Source organism: Pseudochaenichthys georgianus, chromosome 9, assembly GCF_902827115.2.
Source record: "Pseudochaenichthys georgianus chromosome 9, fPseGeo1.2, whole genome shotgun sequence".
Taxonomy (NCBI): domain Eukaryota; kingdom Metazoa; phylum Chordata; class Actinopteri; order Perciformes; family Channichthyidae; genus Pseudochaenichthys; species Pseudochaenichthys georgianus.
Genome location: NC_047511.1, coordinates 8,792,336 through 8,819,190, shown reverse-complemented (window position 1 = coordinate 8,819,190; position 26,855 = coordinate 8,792,336). Strand labels below are relative to the sequence as shown.

The 26,855-nt window shown below is 41.3% G+C and overlaps 1 protein-coding gene across 1 annotated transcript; it reads left to right on the top strand.

Moving 5' to 3' along the window:
* The first annotated feature begins 367 nt into the window (after window positions 1-367).
* LOC117452979 (protein FAM163B) lies at window positions 368-26,270 on the top strand. The gene is made up of 3 exons (XM_071204249.1): window positions 368-610; window positions 21,868-21,983; window positions 23,745-26,270. Exons 2-3 carry the CDS (start codon window positions 21,891-21,893, stop codon window positions 24,180-24,182), a joined length of 531 nt encoding a protein of 176 aa, XP_071060350.1. The 5' UTR covers window positions 368-610; window positions 21,868-21,890; the 3' UTR covers window positions 24,183-26,270.
* The last annotated feature ends 585 nt before the right edge of the window (window positions 26,271-26,855 follow it).

The following is a 26,855-nucleotide window of genomic DNA, read 5'->3' as shown; positions in this document are numbered from 1 at the left end:
CAGATAGGACGAGATCGGATCTAGTGTGCAGAACCTACATCCAGCAAATGATTTTAAGCGGACCAGAGATCTCCCATTAACAGCACGATTTCCTGTGGTACCCCTGTGTGTGTTTGGATCATGCATTGGTTTTTTTCAACGTTTTGTATGGACTAAAGCAAAAAGAAAAAGCTGTGGATTTTGAGAGGAAATATTTCTGAATTCGGGATTTAATCTGCAACAACCGATAGACTCAGTTACATGAATGAAACATTCATAACAGAAACAGTTCCTCATTTGGTGATAGAACTTTGTCTTTTGCCAACTACCTTGCCGCATTTCAAAGTCTCCTGCTGCGGGACAAAGCACGGGTTCTGAAGTTACGGAATACATGTGAAGACAAGTGTGCCTCTTTGACGCACCGAGACACATCTCTGCTCCTCGTCCTCTAAGGTCAGATGAATGTGTGGATGTAAAACGCTGCTGTTAGCTGAGAGTTCCAGGTTGGGTTACACCTCTCCCTGCTGAAACTCGACCCTCCTACCCGTCACCTCTGCCCGCAAACCGGGGCTCCTGGAGCTGGAGGTGCCGCGGGGGACGGCATGGGACGATCCAAATACTAATGTGATGGGTAAGATGATCAGATGTTTATTTGTGGTTCTTACGGTGCACTGAGCTAAATGGGTGCAAATCCTGCAGAAAAAAGGTTTATAAATCATTATAGGGATTAGTAAACTTTTAACATTTAAAAGGAACGTTATTACGTAATGTTTAATTGTCTATAATTGCTTTATTGGTCGCGTGTAATTGTGTCTAATTGCAAGCTTTTACGTACGCAATTCTATCAACAAACATTTACAATAATATCAGAAATAATCGCCAATGTATGAATCCACATGTCCCTGAGACATTTATGAGCGTACATTTGCCTTGCATGCTCATGTATTACAAAACAAGAATAAATGATATTCCTACAGGCATTTAAAATATAATGATCAACATGTTGACCCAAATTAATAACACATGAATCTAAACATTAAATCACATTTAATTTAAAGTTTGTATTGGCCTATAAGTAGCCACATTAAATATATTTTAATTTAAATACTTGTATATGATCTCAGTTTCCTTAATGATGACTATGGCCCTGATCATTTATAGTCCCCTTACTGTTAATACTCCTGTAGTACTCCTGACATGATGTACTGCCATTTAATTTAGGCATTAGTTGTCTGGCCTGTATTATTAGCAAGATAAATGTTTACACATTTCATTAAAAGTCAAAAACCAACAATGTGTTTTCTCCATTTCAAAATAATATTAAACTCACTATGCTCTCCGTCCAAGCCCATTGGTTCCATTGGAAATCTCCAGAATATATAGTTTTGTTTTCTTCAAAAGGGGCTTGTTGATTTCCTTAAACAGCTGTTCACTGTAGTTTATAAAATTGAACTAGCAGAAATAAATGGTTCATTTGTTTGAGACTATTGTCAGTGCCAGATAAACCCTGATCCCATTACGGCTTCAGATTCACAAACATGAATTGTTAGTATCATCAATGCATTGCTGATTTTGGTATTCAAATCGAATTTGTTTATATTAAAAATAACCAAGGACGTCATCAGACATATATAAACTCATTCTGTCAATGGGATGCTTTGAATCAGGATGGAAAGGCAAACAAAAAGCAGGAGCTGCTGTCTCACTGCACAATAAAACCTGCATCAGCAATGAAAAAATAGTGACCTTGATCTCAAACAACCATCAATGTTGCTACAATTTTAATAACATGTATTGGTGCTGCATAGTTTCTCTCTGTGTGTCTCCACAGCAGAAAAATCCCCTTTCGTCAAGCAGTTCCAGTGCATGACATTAAGGATTTTGGGAGATGGCCCTGTGGGCCATCTAATCTAATTTACAGATGGCCCTGAGCCCAATGGAGATTGCCCTGAAATATGTGCACGAACAAAATGACGCACGAAGGGTTTGGGGGGCCTCCCCCTAGAAAATGTAGATGTTTGCAGGTCTTAGATGCTGTCTGGTGCATTCTCTAGACTGAATTATAAGATGAACCACCACAATATTGTATTGTACAATTTCAATATTATTCTTCATTTTACTTTTTTGTTCTTGTTTGTGATTGCTCGCTTGCATGCCCTGCTATAAGAAATACTTGAGTTGTTGGTCAAGACACTTTCCATCTGATGAAGGCAAATGCCTTCCCAGATGTAGAAAACATTACATTCAGTTATAACTGCCAAAACAAACATTATTTACACTATTATGGCCCCTGTTAAAAAAAATTGTAACGTTATCTACTGTAAATTGGTCGAACGAATGCCTCCTCATCCGGAAGCTGACCGAGCAGACCCGAGCAGCAGTCGAGAGGAGCCGAGTGCATCCACGAACCACACAAAATGGCGACGTCAGAGTTCCCGTTAGCCGGCAAATCTAAATCTCTTCGGTCAAAATTATTTCCCTTTAGCGCAATACCGCTTCAGTTGCGCCACTTATGTGACAGACAAGAAGAGTATGTGACAGACAAGAATAGTCAATTCTATTGTCTAACACTTAATGTGGAGAAAAAGAGGTCCTGTATGCATTCCATATGAAAAAAAAACGTTTCGTAAAAGAGAAAATCATACTTTATTCAGCAGTGCTTGCTTTACTCTTTGAAAGTCATCACATGAATGCATTGTAATAAATGGTTTGGCTGCATTAAATATTACACATCTATCGTAGTTCTTTATTTATCTACAGAGATCGGGCATCAGAATAGACCAGAAACTATTCTTTTACCGTTCTGTTTTAATTTCACAATAAACTTAGTAGTAATATTTTGTTTTGATATTATTGTTTTTTATTAACTACTAGATGACTGGTTAAGACCATCTTTTTTTTGTTGCTATGGGTTTTTTCCATCGCTTTTGTGTTACAAATATCAAAACAATAACAAAATAATATTTGTCGTAAACTAAACAGGAAACAGCAGTATATTTTATTTTGTTAACACTGTAAACTTGACAGCCTTTTAACCCAAACCACCTACTGGTTAAAGAACGTTATTACACGTTTAGAGTAATTGCAATGCAGGAAGATTGTGTTGCTTTTTAATGACTGTTTAAAATGCCTTTTTCTTAATGTCTTTCATTTTTGTAACGCACTTTTGAATGTGTTATATTTTATGAAAACATTTAAATATTAAGAGTACATACAAAATAGTGGGAAAGTAGAAGGTCAATTATATAAATATAGAATAGAAAATATCAAGAAGATACTCAAATGATATCTAGAGTAAAACAGTTTAGTGCCTGATAGGAGGATGTGCTAACTAATAAGGCTTTATTTAAAGAAATGTGCAGAATACGACAGTGTAATGGTGGAGGTACACACATTGATAGATGTCTTGTAATGCACTGTTGAGGAACCTGTGACCCAAGTTTTTCATTCATTGCATAACTACACTGTTGTGTATATGATATGTCAATAAAACTTAGAAAATCTTGAAATCTTGAAAGGGATGTGCAAAATAGCAATTATATACAGTCTTTAATTAACTATTAGAGAATAACGAGTAATGAATATGCTTTAAACGGATCTGCAGATAAATATGTAGTCTTCTCAAGCACCAACTATCAAATATCTCTCCTGATTGTTGGCACTTGACAATCACCTTCACTGAATTTCATTCAGGTGTAACTAAAGTCTGATTTAAGGGTTGTTTATATTTCACATCATTAATCCAAATCTGTAAAGTAACTAAAATAAATGTAGTGGAGTAAAAATACCAGGTTAACCTTAAAGAAAGCCCTCAGGATTATAAAAGACCCCATCACCCCAGCCACAAACGGTTCTGTCTGCTGCAGTCTGGCAGGCGGTACCACAGCATTCGGACTAAAACCACCAGACACAGAGACAGCTTCATCCCACAGGCCAGAAGACTATTAAACACCTGAACTTAGAAATAACATTCATCTGGCTGCTACTTAGAAATTATTTATCTAATATATCATATTCCAATCACTTGTATATAGACTCTTATTGCACTATTTCACTATTTTTTGTGTGTATCTGTTTTATTGCGTAGCACTGTTGGAGGAGCCTGTGACCTAAGGGGAGGGGGGGGGGTAGGACACGTTCGATTCCTGTTTTGAATAGTGTGCCGTCGATGGGTTTCATTCCATTTCAAAGTCCTTTTGGACGCTCTGTGTAAACTTTGCACATCCAATCACAGAGGTTGAGGACTGATCACGGGGTTTGTCAAGCTAAGCACATGGTGTAGTCCCAAACGATAGCTGAGGATTCTGGGTAGTGTAGTGTCTTCTGCCGTCCAAAAACTCAGAAAAAAAAAAATTCTCCGAATCGAAGGGGGAAAATACAAAAGCATTGTACACAATTCAAACCAATCAATGTTGTGTAATTAACAAGAACAATTTGGTGTTTTTTAGTCGATGAGTAGTGCAGATATCACTGTAAAATCAATCGACAGTAAGGAGAATAGGCTACTTACTTCCGGGTGTAAAATTCTCCGTTATCCAATGGGAATGGACGCTCGTAATACAATACAGGGGACATGATCATTATCTTTTAAATAACGTTAACTAAAGGGAACAATCTATTTGACACAGCTGAAGCTCTGGCCTTCCTTAAAAACTAACTAATTTAATAAAAATCACAGTTGCATTACACACAATGCACTGTTTTTTGAGAACACAAATTCGTAACTAATGTAATTTTTACATTCTGACGAAAAATAAAAATAATTATGAATACAAATAAAATAAAAGAAGCCTCCCGTGAGTTACTACAAGCTATAAAGTAGATTTAAAAAACGTTGTATAGAATAAAAGCTCACTGCGGGACGTTGTAGAAATGCGTGTGTGCACCACGACAAAGGAGCCTCATTCACTTTACATTGGGGTTGTTTGCGTGGTGCCGACACGTAAATGTAACAAAGTTCGTGACTCCACCACGCATTGTGGTGTTAAGGAGTCGTGGTGGAGTCACGCATTCTGGTGAGATCAGGTTGGGATACAGCTGTGCACATGTCATCATTAACAGATGTCGTTTAAGAGTGACGTTTGAGTGAACGAGAACATCCCAATTAATACTTGAGGACTCCTCTGTCACCTCCTCGTGTCCCTCGCTCGCATCTTACGGAGGCGGAGCTAAGATGCAAGGAAGGGACGCGAGTGAGGGAAAGGAGGAGTCGAGGAGGGGTATTGGGATGAGGCTATTGGCTTTTGGCAAAGCTGAAAAATAAAACTCGAGAGAGATGAGTTATTGTTATTACAATGTGACTTCACTATTATTTAACAACTTTTTTTATTGGGTTCTTTTATTTGGGGTTAAGTACATTGTCAGCATAAGTCAGACATGAATTTAACTTCTGTTAGACAGCTATCATACTGAATAAATATTTACTGTGAATGTATGCAAAAATGTATGGCATATGGCTGTATAACAGCTTTGCAAAAAGCCACTGTGTCAAGTGTCCTTCTTGGGTTGCCGTCCGGAGTTCTCCAATATGGCGGACCATCTCGCACATGCGCACTGCAGATCAGGCAGAGCTGCAGATCGGGTAGTGACACGGGGTACCATATGTGTTTGGGGGGCGTCTCTTACCAATGACGTCACGCATTGTACGCATTGTGATTGGCTGTACGGTAATTTACCCAGGGGTGCTCAGGGGCAAATCACTACAGATCATGACGAACCGAATTTAAGTATTCCTATACTCCTAGCGTGTGAAAATGTTTGTGAAAAACATGTAAAGAAAACATGAAAACGGAGCAATGGCCGTGACGCCATTGGCTGTACAGCAACTCAAGAGGACCATCATACACGGTCAAATTCCGAACATTTAAACATAGCCTACACTTCATTCTTTACTTTGTCCGTTATTATATGTAGAAGATATTACTTTTTTCTCCGTCATGTTGTTTCCATAGCAACAACTTCAAACAGGAAGTTAACCTAAATTACATTTAAGACACTGCAACGAAAGTAACAAAAACAATGTAAAATCCTTTTCCGTTTCACAGAACACAAATTGGGTTATTTACATAATTATGTTTACACTGTCGATTGTTATTTTTGGGGGACACACAACACATCAAATCACATCTACAGACCAAGACGAAGCGAATGGAAGTACTCCCATACTCCTAGCATGTGAAAATGTTTGTGAAAAACGTGTGCAAAGTCTCCGAAAACGGAGCAGTGGCTGCGATGCTAACTTTGCGGCTAGCGGTTAGCATTTTCAATGGAAATATACATTGAAACATCATGTTTCAGTAACAACAAGTCCCCACTGATCATCTACTCTCTGAGACGATTCCAGGGATTTCTGACTTGAGTTTTTAGCACCAGGGAAAGTGGACAAAAGTGCCCCAGATCAGCCTCTTAAAGGAATGGTATGCTCATGACACTCATTTTTTAAAAATTATCATCCGATAAAACAGACCAGTCTCTGCCAGTCTCTCTTTTTTTTTTTTTAATCCGATGACATTATCAGTGATTTTAAACTGATTATATCCCGAAATAACATCAACACTGTGGGCGCCGCCATTTCCCGGACGTGACGTAATCCATGCGTTTGGTTTTCGAAGACACGTTGATCTCCATGTTATTTACTGTAGTTTCTCTCTTCAAATATGCCTCACTGTATCGCGAAATATTGCCATAATTCGGATAGGAACAATCCACGGAATGCTCGGTTCCATCTATTGCCAAAAGGTAAGCGTAAGAAGTACATTCGGAGGCAGTGGCTAGCGAAATGTGGCCGGCCCGAACCGAGAGATTTACAGGCTCATGTATGCAGCGAACATTTCACATTTCCGGACGACTACTCTGAGAGTATGATCAAACATAACATGGGATTTAAAGAACAACCATTACTCAATGGAGATGCAGTACCATCGGTCTTTCTGGTGTCATCACCGACCAGGACACCAGTTCGGCCAGTAGAGAAATCGCCCTCTGCAAGTGTGAAGCGACGGAGGAGCAGAAGTAGTGCTCGGAGTAAGAATAAGGTATGTTATAGCGCATTTCCATTGCAGCGGCTAGCCCCGTTTTAACATCCAGGCCAGGACAGTTTTTGGTGGCCTTTCCATATAGCGTAGTACCGGCTAGTGTGTATTTCCCCCCAGTTTTTTCCGGCCCCATAACATCGTGATTCTATGGCCAGGGACAACGAAGCTGAGTATGCTAAACTAGAGAGGGAATCGCTAGCAAGGGTGGTACTACATGCATACATATAGTATCTTATATCATCTTCCCATTATACACACATGCATTTCCAAACATTTGGACTACCTATGTTGCAAATGTATTATCTTTTCAATTTACACACGGCATCTATTGCACGTCTGTCCGTCCTGGGAGAGGGATCCCTCCTCTGTTGCTCTCCCTGAGGTTTCTCCCATGTTCCCTTTAAACGGTGGGTTTTCTTCGGAAGTTTTTCCTTGTACGATGTGAGGGTCTTAGGACAGAGGGTGTCGTATTGTCATACTGATATGTATGGCTGAATTCCCCCATCCAATCTCTTCACATTGGTCAAAACTTGTTCCTCTGCTGACGAGTCCGAACTGAAATACTCCACCATGGTTCCGTGTGTTGACAAAGTGAACGCATGGATGACGTCACGACCATCACGTGACTACTGAAAATGGCAAACATGGCGGCGGCCAGACGGAATATACAGGTCTTGATAAAAAAGAGCTATAAAATCATTATTTACCGGGGAATATCGCTGATTTCTTCAGGGTATGGTTTAAACATAACGTTTCACTAAATACTGAAGTTTTGATTAATTATCTAATGAGTGGACCATTCCTTTAATTTACCCAGGGCCTAGTGCTTGCCTTTGGGCATGAAAATTCAGGAAACTCCCCTGAGTATTTTATTACATATCTCAACTTTGGAGAGGAGTTGGGGGACAAACGACACATCAAATCACATCTCCACGTCAAGCCGAAGCTAATTCGAATATTCTGCCTAGCCTGCGGGGAAATCGCAAAATCACAATGCGTGACGTCGTGACGTCATTTGTAAGAGACGGACCCCGAACACATATGGTACCCCGAACACATATGGTACCGACACCGGTATCGGGCAGTTGTTAATGTCGAGCCCTGAGTTCATCCACAAATTCAGAAGGGCTGATAACTGAACTTCGACATCTTCCTTTACAAATTGATCTTATATCATTAAAAATAATACATAAATATCTGAGATTTATTTAGGTCTCAAAATAAACTTAAGTTCTGTTTAATGGGTTGGAGGTGCAGCAACAACTGAAGGATGTATCGATTTATGGATTTATGATAGTGATGAGTGATAGATGGATTGATATGAGAAGGGCTGTATGATGGATGTGTGTACAAATTGATTGATTGATTGATTGATGGATGGGTGGATAGATGGATATATAGGTTGTAAATGGAAGGTTGGATTCATGATGGAAAGAGTGATGAATGGATGAATGTTGGATGTATGGAAGAAGTAATGAAAGATAGATGGACAGATGTATTGTTGGATTGATAAAGGATCAACTATGGATAGAAGAAGGGATGGATGGATAGGTGGATGCATTATGGATGGTGGGTTGGGTGGACGTGTGGATGATGGATGGGTGATGGATGGATTGGTGAATGATTGATGGTTGGGTGGATGCATGGATGGATGTATGATGGATGATTGGATTGATATAGGCTGGAATTAAGGATTGATCAATGGATGGATGATGGTTGTACAATGGATGGTTAATGGATTTGTGAATAAATGGGTGAAAGTATGGACGGTAGATGGATGGATGCTGAACTTTAAGTGTCTGGACGGTGATTTCTATGTGTTGGCTGGCTGTTTGGGTGTAAATTACCCCTGACCCTCTTTGATGCTGTCAGCAGGGTCAAGGTCTCTGTAGCCATGGAAACCCCCCAAAAAAGCCAATCAATAGTTCGTAGACGGAGCTTATGTTGCTCGTCTCACTGACTTCCCAGCAATAATTTCCAGCCCAATGTGGAGCTCCAGTAATCTCTTCCACTCTTTAGCTTTGTTCAAGTCATCACAGAAATGATGCTGGGAGTTCAGGTGAATTATTGTGACTGAATATGATAACCATCAAGACGATGTCCACTTCATATAAACAGTCTATGTTGGTTTCTAATCTGAAACTTTGAACATCATATCTTATAGCAGCGTATTTGCTCAGTTTCTCGTTATAACAGCAATATCCCGTTCACATCCTAAATACATATTTTTCATGTTATTGAATTTGACAAGAAACTGATGCTAACGGGTGGTGCAGGAATCAGTCCTTAATTGTAGCACCTTAGGGCTCCCTTGTCTCAACATCATTGTATTTTGTAATGGGTTTTTGGTTTGATTACCAAAGTAAGGTCTGTAGTTAACTAGATTTTCACGTTTTGTTCTAGGACATATAATATGTCTCTAAATCCTCCGCCGGTCAATGTCTCAAGCATTAACGTGACTTACAGTAAATACAGCAGTTGCTAAAAGTGACTAAATGAGACCACTAAACGTCATCAGGCCAAACACCTTTAGCTAAGCAGTAATGACATGCGACTATCGTTAGGTTAATCTAAAGCATTACGCTAGCTACTTTTGTTCACTTGCATTCACGTTTCAAAAAATCACAAACCGGTGTCAATATGTAGAGATTATCCTGCATTACATTTCATTATACATTACGGATTCAAATACACTCAATAATGTAGACAGGCCTATGGGAGCATTTGTACACTGAAAAAACTGAAAGGTTGACTTTAATTAAATTAACCTTGTAATTTTTAATTTACACATAATATTATTGCTTTCAATGTACCTAATACAGTTATATTAAATCTATTGACATAATACAATTAATTTAAGTCAACATTTCCATTTTATCAGTGTATCTTGTGACGTTTAGATACTACTTGGACCCCAAAGCAGAGACTGACAAAAATAAAGTTTAAATGTGTTTAATAAACAGGTGTGCCTCATCTGCAGCCAGGAGTAAACCAGCCATGCCCCCCTGTCACACACCAGCCCTGCAGAGACGGAAAGACAGAGTAGTGAGGGGTAAAAGGAGCACACAACAAGTAAAACACAACAACAAGAAAAACCCCATGCAAAACATAACAGTACCCCCCCCCCCCCCCCTCAAAGGATGCCTCCTGGCGGCCTACCAGGTCTATCCGGGTAACGGACATAAAAGTCTCTCAAGAGTTTAGGGTCCAAAATGAGCGAGCGAGAAACCCATTGTCGCTCCTCTGGCCCATACCCCTCCCAATCCACTAAATACTGGTATCCACGGCCCCGCCTTCGAACGTTCAGCAACCTCCGTACAGTGAAGGCCGGGTGGTTGTCGATGAGCTGGGGGGGTGGAGGGGGTTCGGTCGGAGGGCAAAGAGGGCTGCAGGAAACTCTCTTAAGGAGTGACACATAAAAAGTGGGGTGCACCTTCAAGGCAAGAGGCAACTTAAGCCTAACCACACTAGGATTGATGACACGTTCTATCTCATAAGGTCCAATGTACCTGGGAGTGAGTTTCCGAGACCCAGTTTGAAGAGGGAGGTCAAGGGAGGAAAGCCAAACCTTCTGGCCCGGTTGGTAATCCGGAGTTGGTCGTCGGTGACGATCCGCCAGCCTCTGGTTCCGGGCGGAGGTGCGGGAGCTGCCCGGGCTTCACGCCAGACTCTGCGGGCTCGCCAAAGATGCCCCTGTACCGAGGGAACCGCCACCTCTCTCTCTTGAACCGGGAAAAGGGGGGTTTGGAAGCCGTTGGAAGCCATAAAGGGTGACATACCTGTGGCCGAGCACACCAGGGAGTTGTGGGCGTACTCAACCCATGGCAGATGAAGAGACCATGAGGCTGGATTTCGAGAGGCAACACAACGAAGAGCCGTTCCCAGGTCCTGATTTTCCCGCTCCGTCTGGCCATTGGTCTGGGGATGGTACCCAGAGGACAAACTGGCCGACGCCCCCAATGCCCGGCAAAAGGCCCTCCAAACTTGGGAGGAAAACTGCGGACCCCTGTCTGAAACAATATCCTGAGGGATACCATGCAGCCTAAAAACATGCTGGGTGAGAAGAGTGGCAGTCTCGAGGGCAGAAGGTAGTTTAGGCAGGGGGACAAAGTGCACAGCCTTAGAGAAACGGTCAACGATGGTCAGAACAGTGTAGTTCCCGTCTGATGGTTGGAGACCAGTCACAAAATCCACCGTAATGTGGCACCATGGCCGGTGGGGAATGGGAAGGGGGCAAAGAAGGCCAGTCGGGGCCTGATGTGAGGCCTTGCTGCGGGCACAGATGGAACAGGCTGAGACATACTCCTTCGTGTCTGCGGACATAGTGATCCACCAGAAGCGTTGTTTAATTAGGGCCAGGGTCTGATGAAAACCTGCATGGCAGGCAACTTTGGACGCATGTCCCCACTGGAGCACTGGAGATCTAGCATCGGGGGGAACGAACAGCCGATCTGGTGGACAATCCTGAGCTGCTGGATGGTCCTCCTGGGCCTCCTGGATCACCCTTTCAATCTCCCATCTAGCTGCTCCCACGACGCAGGAAGATGGCAGAATAGTTACATCTCTTGAATCCTCCACTGGGGAGGCGAACTGCCGGGACAATGCGTCGGCCTTCACATTCCTGGAGCCAGGCCGGTAGGTCAAGGTAAAGTTAAACCATCCCAGGAAGAGAGCCCACCTAGCCTGGCGCGATTTGAGCCTGCGTGCAGAGCGAAGGTAAGACACATTATTATGGTCCGTCCATATTATAAAAGGATGGGTGGCCAAAACCACTGCCAGCAACTCCCGATTACCAACGTCGTAATTCCTCTCAGCAGGGGTCAGCCGGCGAGAGAAGAATGCACAAGGGTGGAGCTTCTGGTCTGAGGGGGAACGCTGGGATAATACTGCCCCCACTCCAGAATCAGAGGCATCCACCTCCACCACAAACTGGACCCCTGGATCAGAATAAGAGAGCACAGGAGCAGTAGAAAACAAACATTTCAGTCTTACAAAAGCTGCCTCAGCTGCAGGAGACCACTCAAAAGGCAACTTGACAGAGGTGAGTTTAGTCAGAAGCACTGCTACCCTACTATAGTCCCGAATAAACCTCCTATAAAAGTTGGCAAATCCCAGAAACCTTTTCACCTGCTTCCTGTTAGAGGGAGTGGGCCACTCGGTCACTGCTTGGACCTTGGCGGGGTCAGTCCTTAATTGTCCCTTGTCTACGATAAAACCCAGGAAACTCACAGAAGAGGTATGAAAATCGCACTTCTCAGCCTTAACGTACAGTCTGTTCTGAAGAAGTCTCTGCAGTACCAGCCTAACATGCTGGACATGCTCCTGAAGAGTGCAAGAGAAGATTAGGATGTCATCAAGGTACACAAAAACAAACCTGTTTAACATGTCACGCAAGACATCATTAATCATAGCTTGAAAAACCCCAGGTGCGTTCGTTAACCCAAAAGGCATTACTAAATACTCAAAATGTCCCCGGGGAGTATTGAAAGCAGTCTTCCACTCATCCCCCTCCTTTATTCTCATCAAGTGGTACGCATTGCGAAGATCCAACGTAGTGAAAATGGTGGCTTCATGAAGGGGAACAAAGGCTGAGTCTATGAGTGGAAGGGGGTACTTGTTCTTGACTGTGATCTCATGTAGACCTCTGTAGTCTATGCAAGGGCGTAGGGTCTTATCCTTCTTGTCCACAAAAAAGAACCCTGCGCCCATCGGCGATGAAGAGGGGAGAATAAGTCCAGCAGCGAGTGAGTCAGAGATGTAACTCTCCATGGCCTCCTTCTCTGGCCTGGAGATATTGTACAGTTTACTAGACGGAAAGGGGGTGCCAGGGAGCAAATCTATGGCACAATCGTAGGGCCGGTGAGGCGGCAAGGATAGTGCGTGGTCCTTGCTGAAAACCTCCTTGATACTGTGATATTCAGGGGGTACGGAGGTGAGATCAATGGATTTGAGGGGGTCTGGTGCTCTAGTAACTGTGGGGAGTACAGCAGAGTGTAAGCAATGAGAGTGACAGAACAAACTCCAGTTAACGATAGACGAGATTATCTCGTGATGGTTACCAGAGAGCTTGAGGGAAACTGGAGCAGTACGGTGGGTGACTCGGGCTAGGAGTCGCCCATCTAAGGCAAACACATCCTTAGATTCTGGAAGAGGCTCGAAAGGGAGTTTAGACTGCATAACAAAGTCAGAGTCAATGAAATTGTCATCCGCACCAGAATCTATCAAAACTTGAAGCGGAACAGAGTTCTGAGACCAATAAATAGTTCCTTTGACTGGGATGCGGTTGGAAGAGGCTGAGTGGATAGAGGTACGGCTCATCAGTGCTCCCCCTGTCGCTGATGAGCCAGGTCTTTTTGGCCGAGAAGGCCAACCAGCGCTGAAGTGACCAGCCTGGCCACAGTAGAGGCAGAGTCTCTGATGAAGACGGCGTTGACGTTCGGATTGGGTAAGCGTCATCCCTCCCAGCTGCATGGGCTCCTCCATGAGGAAGGGAGAAACCTTGGTAGCTGGAGAATCACTGGAAGGCCAGGAGTCAGGAGGATGAAGAGAAGGTCCAGGGAATGCAGGTGAGTCTAGGAAACTTGGACTGAGGGGGAAGGGAGGTGGGGCTATGCTCTCCTGATCTCTCCCTATGCCTCTCGCGGAGGCTGTTATCTAATCGTGTCGCTAAAGAAATCAACTCTTCTAAGGAGGAGGTTTCATCCCTGGCAGCTAGTTCATCCTTTAAATCCTCATTTAGCCCCTTACAAAAAAATTCCCAGCAAGGCCATGTCATCCCAACCGCTCTCTGCTGCAAGATGTCAGAAATCAACAGCAAAATTAGCTACAGAGCCTGAACCCTGGGTGAGTGAAAGGAGTCTTTTACCAGTCTCCTTCCCCCTCACTGGATGTTCAAAAACCGTACGCATCTCTGCAGTAAATGACGACAGAGACTGACTGATAGGCGAGTTGCTGTTAGATATGGCAAGGGCCCATGCTGCTGCTTTATCACTCAGTAAGCTCATAATAAAAACAACCCTAGATCTATCAGTGGAATAAGTGAAAGGCTGTTGCTCAAACACAAGACTACACTGGTGTAAGAACTGACTACAAGACCCTACATTTCCTGAATACCTGACGGGTGTGGGGATAAAGGGCTCACGAGGATTGCAGGGCTGTCGTTCCGGATCCGCTTGAGGAGCAGGATCTGGAGCTTGAGCAGTGGCAGGCAGCGGGAGCGTGGAGAGGTGTGCTGCGACCTGTTCCATACGGCCTCCGAGGTTGGTCACACCGGAGGTTAAGTCCCGAATCGCTTCCATTACTCTCTGCAGGGCTCTGTCATGTTGCCCTATAATTACCCCTTGGGCAGCAAGCGCTTCCCTGAGTCTCTCATTCTCTGCGGGGTCCATTTGGCCAGAATATTCTGTGACGTTTAGATACTTGGACCCCAAAGCAGAGACTGACAAAAATAAAGTTTCAATGTGTTTAATAAACAAAGGTAGTCCAAGGCAGGTACTGACGACAGGGAGCTTGGCTGGCCGTAGTAAATCCAAAAATAAAGCTGCGGGAAAACATTCCCGACAAAAACTCAAAAGAACTCCTTAACAAACTGCAAAGTGAACAACAACAGACGCCAGGCTGCAGAACAACAAGTCCTCCAACTCATATGACCAAATGGGTCGATTGTTTTAAGCCCTTATTACGACCAAATATGTCGTTTGTTCAAGCGCTTAATACGACCTATAATTACGTTTTAAAATTGTCGGCCTCGAGTGCTCCCGTTGAATGCAAACGTTACAGAGGGTTGTTTATTCACAAATAACCCTCTCTGTAAAATCCTAAATTGTAGGATAGTTTGGCCATTAAAACGCTTTATGATTAGATTTCTAGCGAGAAGTATATAATGTACTTTTAGAATCCACGTCCAGTCGATATGTAGGATCTATAGTTTGATAGATATTACGAAGATGATTTGAGGTTTCGTCAGGAGAACGTGTATATGCGGCAAGCTTCCATGTAAAGTTACGGGTTAAAAACAGTATTTCCGGTCTCGCCGTTTTCATAATAAAACCAATGATCAAATGATTTAACAGTGATATCTGCACTACACATCCACTAAAAAACATCAGTTTATCCTAGTTAATTATACGACATTAATTGGTTTAAATTGTGTACAATGCTTTTGTGTTTTTCCCATAGGTTTTTCTCTTTCGATTCTGAGAGACACATTTCTTTTTTCAGAGGTTTTGATAGGCTAAAATCACGCCGCAATGCACGTCGGGATATGGTGTTTATGTGATATGAAATCGGAAAACATTAAAAATAATAATAATAATAATACTTTATTCCGAGTGTTCTTGCTTTTCTCTTTGAAAGTCATCACATAATGGCATTGTAATACACGGTTCGGCTGCATTAAATATTACATATCTGCCCTAGATATGTATTTATAGAGCCCTGATCAGAAGACCTTTTGACAAACTGGAAGAGATGCCGCCAAAACTGAATACGTGACGTGAACCATAAATATATCAACAATTAAACAACATCTTCCATTTCTTTTCACACAATACGTCTCCTTGCAGTATCAACACTAATTCGGCTGACTTTTATATTTGATCCAATTAGTAGATAGTCTGTATTTACACCATAACGGTGCACAGCTGAGAGAAAGGGACTTTTTTGTAGTTTTTAAAGATATTACTGATTTTCTGAACTACCTTTCCAACTCCTCATGCAGTTGACTGTTGGTCTATACAGGTTCATGGTACAATGCATAAGCTTCACATCGAGAGACTGAAACTGTATTTTCCTTTACCGTTCTGTTTTAAACTCACAATAAAGTGAATAGTCATATTATGTACGATATTATTATGTTTTATTAACTAGACCACTGGTCTAAACCGCACCTCCTAGTGGTTAAAGCACGTTATTGAATGTAGTTGTTGAATAAGTTATATTTATTTAGTTATTGATGAAAACATTTAAATATTAAGAGTAGCCTACATACAAAATAGGGGTCAATGATAGAAATATAGAATGGAAAATATCTAGAAGATACTGTAGTGATCTCTACAATAAAACAGTTTAGTGCAGGACGTCCAAAGACATTAACAGGAGGATGTGCAAAACAGACAAACTGATAAGGCTGCATTTTACTCAGGTGTAACTAAAGTCTGATTTAAGGGTTGTTTATATTTCACATCATTAATCAGAATCTGCAAAGTAACAAAAATAAATGTAGTACCAGGTTAACCTCTGAATTGTAGAGGAGTAGAACAAAGTAGTACATGCTGCTGTAACAAAAACATTTCCCAACTTGGGATCAATAAAGTATCTTATCTTAAGATGATCGATGGCTACTGCTATATTTGCTAAATGTGCATCTGAACCTTGACAAGTGCATGTTTCAGGCTTATCAATTAACAGCAGGAGGGGTCACAGACATAAGACCAGCTGTCATGTGGTATTAATGCTGCCCATTATGGACACAAGCAATTTTCACCCATGTATTAATTATATGTTTTAAATTTGATAACACCAATGTGTTTCGTGTCCCCTAAACCTCCAGGGATGTATACAGTTTAATACTGGCAACTTCTAATTGTGGGAAATACGAAAACGTCTTTTAAAACTACATTTCCCAGTAGAGACGTGCCATAGAACATGTTGCGAAACACACAATAGGCAGCAAGTGTAATTCTGGGGGGGAGGGCCGGGCTGGACCCGGGGGCTGGACCCGTCCAAGTCCAGTTTTGGATAGTCTGGCGTGGTTCCATTCCATTTCAAAGAGCTGTTTGACAGCGTAACCTTGTCGCACTGCCACTCCAATATCCAATCACAGAGCTTGAGGGCTAATCACGGGGTTTGTAAAGCAAGGCGGATGTTGTTGTCCCAAACGATAGCTGGGGATTCTGGGTAGTGTAGTGTCTTCGGAAACTCTGTCGTGTCTAAACTCCGAAAAAACAATTTGTTTCTCCGAATCGAAGGTTAAAAACACAAAAGCATTGTACACAATTTAAACCAATCAATATTGTGTAATTAACAAGGATAAACTGATGTTTTTTAGTGGATGAGTAATGGAGATATCACTGCGTAATCATTTGACAGTGTGGGGAATACTTCCGGTTTTATTATGAAAACTTCGAGACCGGAAATACTGTTTTCACCCACGCTAACTTTACATGGAAGTTGCCCCATATACAGTACAGGTTCTCCTGGCGAGACCTCAAATCATCTTCGTATATCTATCACACTGTAGATCCTACACATCCACTGGACGTAGATTATAAAAGTACAATATACACTTCTCGCTAGAAATCTAATAAAAAAGCATTTTAATGGCCAAACTATTCCACAATTTAGGATTTTCCAGAGAGGGTTATTTGTGAATAAACGACCCTCCGGAGCGTTTGCAATCGACAGGAGCATGTTGTTTCTTACACGACCACTAGAGGCGCTACACTTTAAAACGTGTCTCTGGGTCGTATTTAGCTGCTGAACAATCGACCTATATGGTCGTTTTTTGTAGGAGGACAGGCTGCTGCAGAAAGGCACTCCGGACCGCGGAACAGCATGTAATACTCTGGCAGAGAAGTGAGGTGAGGGCCAGGCTCTTAAAGAGCAGGTTCATGATGTGAGTGGGGACAGGTGTGCCTCATCTGCAGCCAGGAGTAAACCAGCCACGCCCCCCTGTCACACACCAGCCCTGCAGAGACGGAAAGACAGAGTAGTGAGGGGTAAAAGGAGTATACAACAAGTAAAACCCAACAACAAGAAAAACCCCATGCAAAACATAACATATCTTGCCCAAAGATACTTTGGCGTGTTGACTGCAAGGGGTGGGATCAAATTGCTCGATTAGTTTAGAGATCAGTGCCCATGCCAAACAAAATATGTAAGTATTATACTGTAAATGTGTGTTTGCCACAGATCTTATTTTCTGCAATTAACTAAAATCCAATTTAAAAATCCCATTGCTTTTTGTCCAGGGACTCGTTCCCCCAGCCTACAAAAATACTTCATCGCTCCACCCCTCTATGATAACGATATATAAATTGTGATTTACCAAAACCAAACCTCTATGCTTTGAATGTTAGTAATAAGGCCTTGGGTAATTGTGCACATGAATCAGCCTGTGGATTTGTCTCGTATGTAATATCTCTGAGTTATACTATTATTAGTATTATTATACTGTTTTTCATCAATATATTATAGCTCTCAGATATATACAAACATGTCTCTGAAGTGTTTGGCTCCAAACTCCAAACAGATCATTGCAGCATTACCCATAATCCCCTCTGTTTCAGCCCTGTTTCCAGAGTGCTGATTCTCTGTCTGTTACTTTAGATGAAAATAAGGAGCCCCTCCCCACGCCCCTCTGAGAGATGTTTGGTTACAAAGAACACAATGGTGCTCTAGGAGGAGATTCAGGTGATAAGGGGGGGGGTTACCTTGGTTGGTGATTGGTGATGTTTAACAGATAAATGTTCCTCTTGACTATTTTTGGCATGTTGGGTGTCGTATTGGTCGTGTAGCTTCACATGCATCATAGTGTGACGCTGCCCTGGACGACACACTCCTGCTTACCCTCACACCCCCACAGGAAGCAGAGGAAATGAGATGATGATGATGATGATGATGATGATGATGATGATGATGATGATGATGATGATGATGATGATGATGATGATGACGACTTTGCTTTAGTCACATCTCCTCTCATGTAACTCTGCATCCGCATGTCGGTGTTTGACTATTCCATTTTTTAAACACTGCTTTGAATCCTGTTGTGCTGTATAAAACATGAGGGAAAGCTGAATATCAAGGATTCATAAATGAAATTCAGCACATCAGGTATGAGTGATTTCCATCTCCAGGAGGATGTTGGATGAGCACTGTAGCGCAGAAGCCCTCAGGGGAAACTGGTTACTTTTTTGTCTGTGTTCATATTCAATGTTAGATGTTATACAAATGAACATATGCTGGTGTCCCTTTAGTGTTTCCCTTATTTACACTTTTTGCTTTGTCTATTTTTTGTTTTGGACGAGATATATTTCACAAAACATGAATGGAACGTGAATATTGAAATGCATAATTCAATTGCCTCTATCTCTCGTGTAATTTCAAGGAGATTCAAAATAGACACTTGACTTAAAAAATGGGGGGAAAACCATTCCTTGTGTTACCTTTTCCCTGAATTATTAATCTCTTCCTTGTTTGCTCTTTAAAAATATTTTGTCCATAGGCAATTACATATTATCCAGAATTGTTTTGGTTATAATTTCACCTAATAACTTTCAAAGTAGAATAATCTTTCTATGTCGCTGTCAGTCTGTCTCTTGTTGTTGTCACACCTCTTTTTGCCTGAGTTGATAGCGTCTAGACCAGCGGTTTTCAAAGTGTGAGAAAATAATGAGAAAAAAATAACGACAAACAGTCAAATCTAGCTAGTTAACTTCAGCTAACTTTATGCGAGCGGCAACATGAATCGATTTTTAGTGAAGTGAGAGAGGAGACAGCATTTGGCAGAAAACATCACTTGCTCACTTTTGGCTGTCTGTGGAGACCGAGTTCCCCCACCTCGCCAAAAAGGCTGTAAAAGTGCTCATTCCCTTCACCTCCGCCTACCAGTGTGAGTGCGGGGTTTCCGCATTGACTTTGATCAAAAGCAAGTACCGGTCAAGCAGGGGCGGATCTACCGGGTGGCATGGGGTGGCAACTGCCACCCTAAAAATAGCCTTGCCACCCCAGTTGGCAGCTTTGTTTTGAAATAAAAGTTATGGCTCATCGGACATCTATGAGAGAAAATCCCTAATGTCTGAGTGCAAGTGAATGCAGCACAAGACGCGAGCCTTGTAACCCCTCACCCGGCCCTGGCGCGAGCGAGGAAATCTGATTGGCGGCGATTTCATTTGAACGGGACGGCGCAAAACGAGAAGCATTTGGACCCAAGTACACGGAAGGAATGAGGTATTTGCGGTCTACAATGACAGAGAAGAGACCGTCAAGTTTGGCTGTACTCAGCATTGAATCAAAACGCACTAAAGCTTTGGATCTTAATAAGTTTGTGAGGCGATTTGCTGAACAAAATGGTAATCGCTGCATTCAGCTGTTATAGGCATGCCAACTTGATGCTCTGCTCACAGATGAGTCGATGAGCATAAAAAACTGTTAAGATGATGACCTTACGTGTGTAAATATATTTTCTTCTTTGTGGGGTTCTGCCCCCAAAAAACTGTTTTAAGTCCTGAGAAAGTAAAATAAGACGGTGTGTAAAACTTCACTGCCTAGCCAAAAGAAAGTAACCAATTTGATTTAACTAGGTTAGTAGGTAAGGGCTTTCCACTGGATAATAATACCCCTGTATTATAGCAACAACAACAATAATAATAATAATAATAATAGCAATAATAATTGGGAGGGGGGGCGCGGCTGTTCTTAAGTTCTCTGAGGGGAGGCTCACCTTCCCACACTTTGAAAACCCCTGGTCTTGACAATTATATTTGTTTGTATCCATTATGTGCATGAAGACAAACAATAAGTTAAACGGTCCTTGAGGCTGAAGCTGTGTGGGATGGAGAGTGCTTCTTTGTTATCGGAAGTCTCTGCTCTTTTGACTGCCTTTAATTGTCAAGTTGCTTTGGGAGCACTCAGCGAAATGACAAAACTTTAAAAATGCATGATGTTTATATAGGCAGACGGCACATGAAATGCTTAACATAAGATAGATGAACATTTAAATGTTCATCTTGTTGAAAACATGTCGGAACCTTGAGGTTGCTTTTCTCTCACTTACTTTAACATGAATAACTTGAACCAGATTGAGGCTATTTTTAAATTGTCATAAATATATGCAGGTCTTAAAAAAGTATATTTATATTTGTGTATTTAGAAATACACAAATATCAATATACTTTTTTGACCAATCACAACAGAAATTGCCAGCTGACCAATCAGAGCAGACTGGGCTCTGGTTTCAGACAGAGGGTGAAAAGAGGTGCTGCAGCACAGGCAGTATGAGAAAAATAAAGAACTTTTTGAACATTAAAGCATGGAGACATGTCCCAGTAGAGACACAAAATACAACATACAAAGTATTTTCATTTGTTTCGCACCTTTGATGCTTGAACACATGCAGGGATTTGTTAACATCTTGGGTAGATCTTACTTTAAGGCTGCTTTGAAGTTTCACCTCAAAGTGAAATTGTAGTCTATTACAATTTGGTTTGTTGTTTACCTGACATTGTGGTTGCCCTCTTCAAACGTTTTCAACTGGAAGTTTTATTTTGGATCCCAGAATGTTCTTCTGAAAGGTAGGATAATGTTCTCCAAAAACATTCTTAAAATGTTTGGGGATAACCTTTTTTAAATGTTTTTGATAACATTGTTTGAACAGTTTGCCCTACTATTCTTAAAACGTTTTCTTTAAACATTATTAGAACCTGTAGGTAACGTTAGCCAAAGTTGTGAGAACGTTTCCTGGCTGGGTGGATGTATAGCCAGTATTCAGGAAGTAGTGTGACTGATTTTGACGTAGCAAGGCACTTTTTAACATCTCTATGAGACAAACTGGACTTTCTAAAAACTCCAACGTAAGCCGTTCCACATTGTTAAAGGACTTTCAGAGCAACTGTCAAAAAGGACTTTCACCCAGGAGATTTCTGTTTGTGTCCTGTTTGAAACTAAGTTAGCATTGACGACGTATTGTTCCTTACCATTGAAACGTTCTCAACTAATGTCAGTTAATTCTGAATTCCTTCTCGTCCTCCTCTTCACTCTTCTCCTCTCTTGCGCTCTTGTTTTACTTTCTCCATTGTTTCCTTCTGATCTTCCTTCCATCGTCCCACCTCTGTCCTCCTCTTCCTCCCTGCAGGCTGTTGATGGAGAGGATTTCGAATGTCAGCCGGGACAGTGGTCATCGCAGGAGGAATTCTGGCTACAGTGATCTTACTGACCATCGTTGCTGTACTGTGTTTATGTAGGTTACAGGTATGACTGTTTTACTACCCACTAATGTTGAACAGAAAAAGAACCAAAACTCATTTGCAAATGCAGTCTTTTTAAAAATAATCCAAGTTCATCAAGATTCAAAGCATTTAACCGAAACCCTAATACGATGAGTCTACAGTAATGTTTAGTTACCACAGCAATGCTTTGAGTCTAATATTATCATGCTAATGTTCAGCAAATATAATGTTTTCCAGCTTAGTTTATCGTGTTAACATTTGAAGAATAACTGACAGCTGAGGTTGATTATTTGATCATGAGCCCAAGAATTGGACAAATTAAATGATGGCCTGTTGATTGCTCTAGCTACAAAGTCAGGATCCTAGTTTTACAGTTTACTGAGACAAACATTGACACAAATGATGTGTTTGTTAGGAACCTAACAGACACTTGGACTCAAACGCACGACTCAAAAGAAAGTTTGTTCAAAATAGTCTTTACTTTGGAAAAGTATAAAGTTCAAACAAAAAATCACTCCTAAGAGGCAAAACGTAGCAAAGCAAATTACAAACTAAATAAACTTGACGATGGTCACAAAATACAATAATCTCTTGGCAAGACAAGCTGGCTCTCTAAATGGCACAAAGAACTGGCACAGGACAAAGGGAGACAGGACTATTTATACATGAGGTAAGGGGGAACAGGTGGAAACAATCAGGGGCGGGGCAGACACTGACGATGGCGGGAAAACACACAAAGGGAGGAAGTAAGGGGACCTGAAATGAGACCAGAGGTAAGTACAAAATAAAACAGGAAGTGCAATGACAGGACTAGACAGGTGAACAAAAAGACTTGACTAAACATAAATCTAACCTGGGTTATGAACTAAACGTGAAACAACATGAACCTGATTAACATGACATGAACAATTTAGCAGACATGACGGGATGTTACAGTGTTGCTCCATATAATAGTTGCTTCAATCAAAATGACAAATGTTACGCTCATGATGGCACTATAAGGATTACCAAAGCAACAATGCTTAAACATGCATTAATCTAATGGGAAGTGGGGCCAGTCTATGAAAAAATTACCCTACTTATTACTTGATTTATTACTTACTTACTTATTTAGTACTTTATTACTAATTAACCTTTTCCTGATAAGTTTATGGTCCCAATTGCTGGTTTCAAGTCTTCTTATATACCACATAATGTGTACTTTGTAATCAAGGTCCTACACCAGGAAGCAGGGTAAGCTTTAGGCCATACCTTGCAATTGACAGCTCACAACCGCAGTGCTATCAAGTCTGAGTGATGTATGGTCTTCGTTTTAGAACTCAAGCCTTTTCACAACGTGTTTGTATTTTATGTATTTGTCTTATATATGTCTCTTTTTCAGCATTCGGTTCTACTTTGCTTTGACCTTGTGTGTAACTTCTGGTTCCAAAAGACCAAGATGGCGACGGCCAAAACGTCAAATAAAACAAAGTCCACAAATCGCTAGGGGCATTATAGTAACAACGTTGACGTTTGTGTAACATTTATGGGATCACCAAAATCAGTAGAGTTCATCCTGAGGGGATTATTTTAATAAAAAGTATGTACAAACATGAACATGAACAATCTATCCAATACATTCTGACATAATAACTCAGCCTAGAGGGTGGATCGATGAATTCAGCTCCAGTGTTGTTTTGTTTAGTAGCATGACTTCTTATTGTTAGCCTCTGCATGATTAACATTAAACATTTAATTACACTGACTCTGACTTGTATCCATTCCCTGTTTGTAACCATTCCAGTACTACTGTTGTAAGAGGGAGGAGTCTGAGAAGGGGGAAGAGGAAGAACCAGAGCTCGCCTCTATGTCTCCTTGTCCGGCCCTGGCTCTGTCCGCTCCCCCTACGCCTCCGACGCCGGAGCACTATAGCGACGTACCGGAAAACTACCCGCCTACCTTCCTTACTGAGGCCAATGGTCCTGCCAGCTACTCCCCCACACAGCCACCGCGCAGGTGCCATCGCTCACATGCCTTCTGCCCGACCTGCACCCGCTGCACCATGCCCTTCTACCTGCAGCACCCGGAGAGGCTGTGCAACGGCGGCCGCAGGATCAGCTACAGGACTGTGCAGCAGCAGGACCTTGAACTGCCCATAGACTTGGCCAGGTTCTACCAGAACCTTATTCGCTCGGTCACCATGAAGGAGGTGGTCACCCAAAGCATTAGCACTGATGTCTAGGAGCAGGCAGGATGGAAGCAGTAACATCCTTCTGGCCTGGTGAAAAGGTGCACTGACTAGGTGCTGTGTGCAAACACACTAAATTAACATGTCATATAAGTGTTGTGATGTGGGTGTTGTGCTGACGGACAACAACACTGAGGGCTTTTGGGCAATTGCACACCTTTCCTGGCAGCCAAAATGGAGTTGTGCAGCTCTGGAACAAATGCGTACAGCTGAAAACATGCAGTCAGTTTTGACTTGAAGGTGCAATCTGTAGAATATGGCCTGGAATTTAGTTTTAACTTATATTATCTATGGAATGTGAAGAGGTTAATTTGTTGATTATATGTCAGACACATCTATTGAGTTGCAGAAATCTTCACTCAAATAGGCTCACTAACTGACAAGCCCCTGCCCATCCTGTCTAATATCACTTGTACCTCCAGAAACGTCTGCCAGCAGTCCAACACGAGAGGACAGAGAAGTAACGCTGACTAAGGGCTTGTCAATCACATGTTGATCCATTCTTGATGCTACCACCTCTGTGAGCTGCGGCACGCTCTCCTCCAAGCTAAGACATTTCCTGGCGGCTGGGACGACAAGACAAAGGTGCCGTTCATGTTTCTGCTATCTTGGATTTAATCAAATAAAAACATGTTTAGGATGAACTATTAGAAACTATAAGCTACTACTACACATGCGTTAGCTTTATCAATTTAGACCAGCTCTCAGTTTCAGCAGCTTGGTTGAGTTTTGACTATGATTTCCCTGCTGCTAGTTATAAGGCTCCTTTCCACTTCTTTCGTGGCTGATGACAAACAATGTAGATTGTATGGACCCATTAGTAGAGGTAAAACGGTGCCCCCCTCTTAGTTTGAAGCAGGAGACCAAGTATTACACATTTCACCTTTGATTCTTTGTGAGTGTGGCTTATTTTGTGTTTTGAAAATTAGCTTGTTTGCTAAATAGCTAGTTAGGTGGCTAACCAATGTTTGTGTATAAAAAAGAAAATTTCCAATTTGTCGGTTCATTCAACACAGGCTTTGTTTATTTGAATGCACCACACAGAGGAAGACATGGAGGTCAAATCCCTAACAATGTCCATTTGACCTTTCTCCAAGGAAACTAATGGACAGTTAGCTAGCCAGCTAACATTGTTCAAGCTAACAAGGTTTCTTTCAAAGGCTGAACTCTGGTGTTATTGTAAACCAATCCAGTGTGGAGACCAAAAACAACTGTGAATGTACCTATAACAAGTATCCTTTAAAGATAGTGAGCCACACTGTTGTACATCACATATTATTTGACTACCATGAACACACACATTTTACTTTATTTTGCCTCAATCCTAAAATCACCATCATGTTGCCACAACTAGTAACTAAAGAGCCACATACGGATTAATCAGCACTGAAAAGAGTAACCAAGTGACAATCTGTATAAGAATGTTTTAAAAGATGTATGTTTTTATTAGGACAAAATGGACATGGGGCTGAGAGCCACAGACATGAAGTAAATAATTATTGAGGGATAGACATTGTTTGTTTTGGTCTTTTTACCGTATGGGATTTGTTTGAAGAAAAAGATAGACATTTCTCATTTAGAGGTGTTTTAGAAACATTTTTAGCTTACAAATCAAATCTGTTACTGACTTCACTAACAGTCAGTGTTTATTGTTTCTCCCGCAGTTTATAGAAAGCCATTATTTGTGCACAGTGTGATCCCGAACACACCAGTTTCGGCTGTAGTAATGAACATAAAGTATGTGTACTTTATTACCGCTTGACTGTGATTCATTTATGCAATGGAAATATATACTAGTGGATAATGCCACACACAACATGCTTGTGTAGCAATGACTGTACAGTTTTACATTTCACCTTTATTTATTTTCCAGAGGACTTCACCTAACACCTCCAAAGGTCCAAAAAGTATCTTTGTATACTTTTTTATAGTTTATCATCTCTTCAGGCTGAAGCAAAGGTGTTTTCACAACTTCTGTCCGACTCTGATTAGATCTTCTCAAAGAGTGAGGTTTAATCAGCCAAATGAAAACACCTGTGCTTAAAATCAATGCTGTGAATATAGGCAGCCTTCACAACTTTCATTACGTTGTCCTTCAATTTCCCTGAGGCTGATTTATGGTATAGAGTTTTTAAAAAAAGGAAATAAATCATAATTAATTATTTATTTATTTATTTAAATAGTGACATTTTTATTAAATTGTAACATCAAAAATGTTCTCCAATATCAATTGAAATGAATGAATCAGATTTTTTTTATAAAATTTGCATGTTGGTTAGTTGAAAAAGAACATTCCAAAATTTGTTTGAGTTTCAACATTCTTCATGTCAAATTAATAATAAATACATTAAAAAAAAAATGAAATCTGGCTAATCTAACTCAAATTCAGCTATTTAGCAAAAACAAGAAAGTCAGGATTTTCTTATACCAATATTCGAAATAAAAAAAGTCAAAACTTTGAATTTAATTAGAATTGGTTTAAAATAAAAGCAAAGATATTGTTGACATAACATGGAGCTTCAGACTGACCCCTGTTGATCTTCACTGTAGATTTCTCAGCACCGCGTTGTGTTTTTGGTCTGTTTTTAGTTATTTCTCAGTCAACAGAGAGCAGCTCGTCATTCTATCAGTATGTGAGTGTTTTACTTTGTGAATTCAAATCACAAT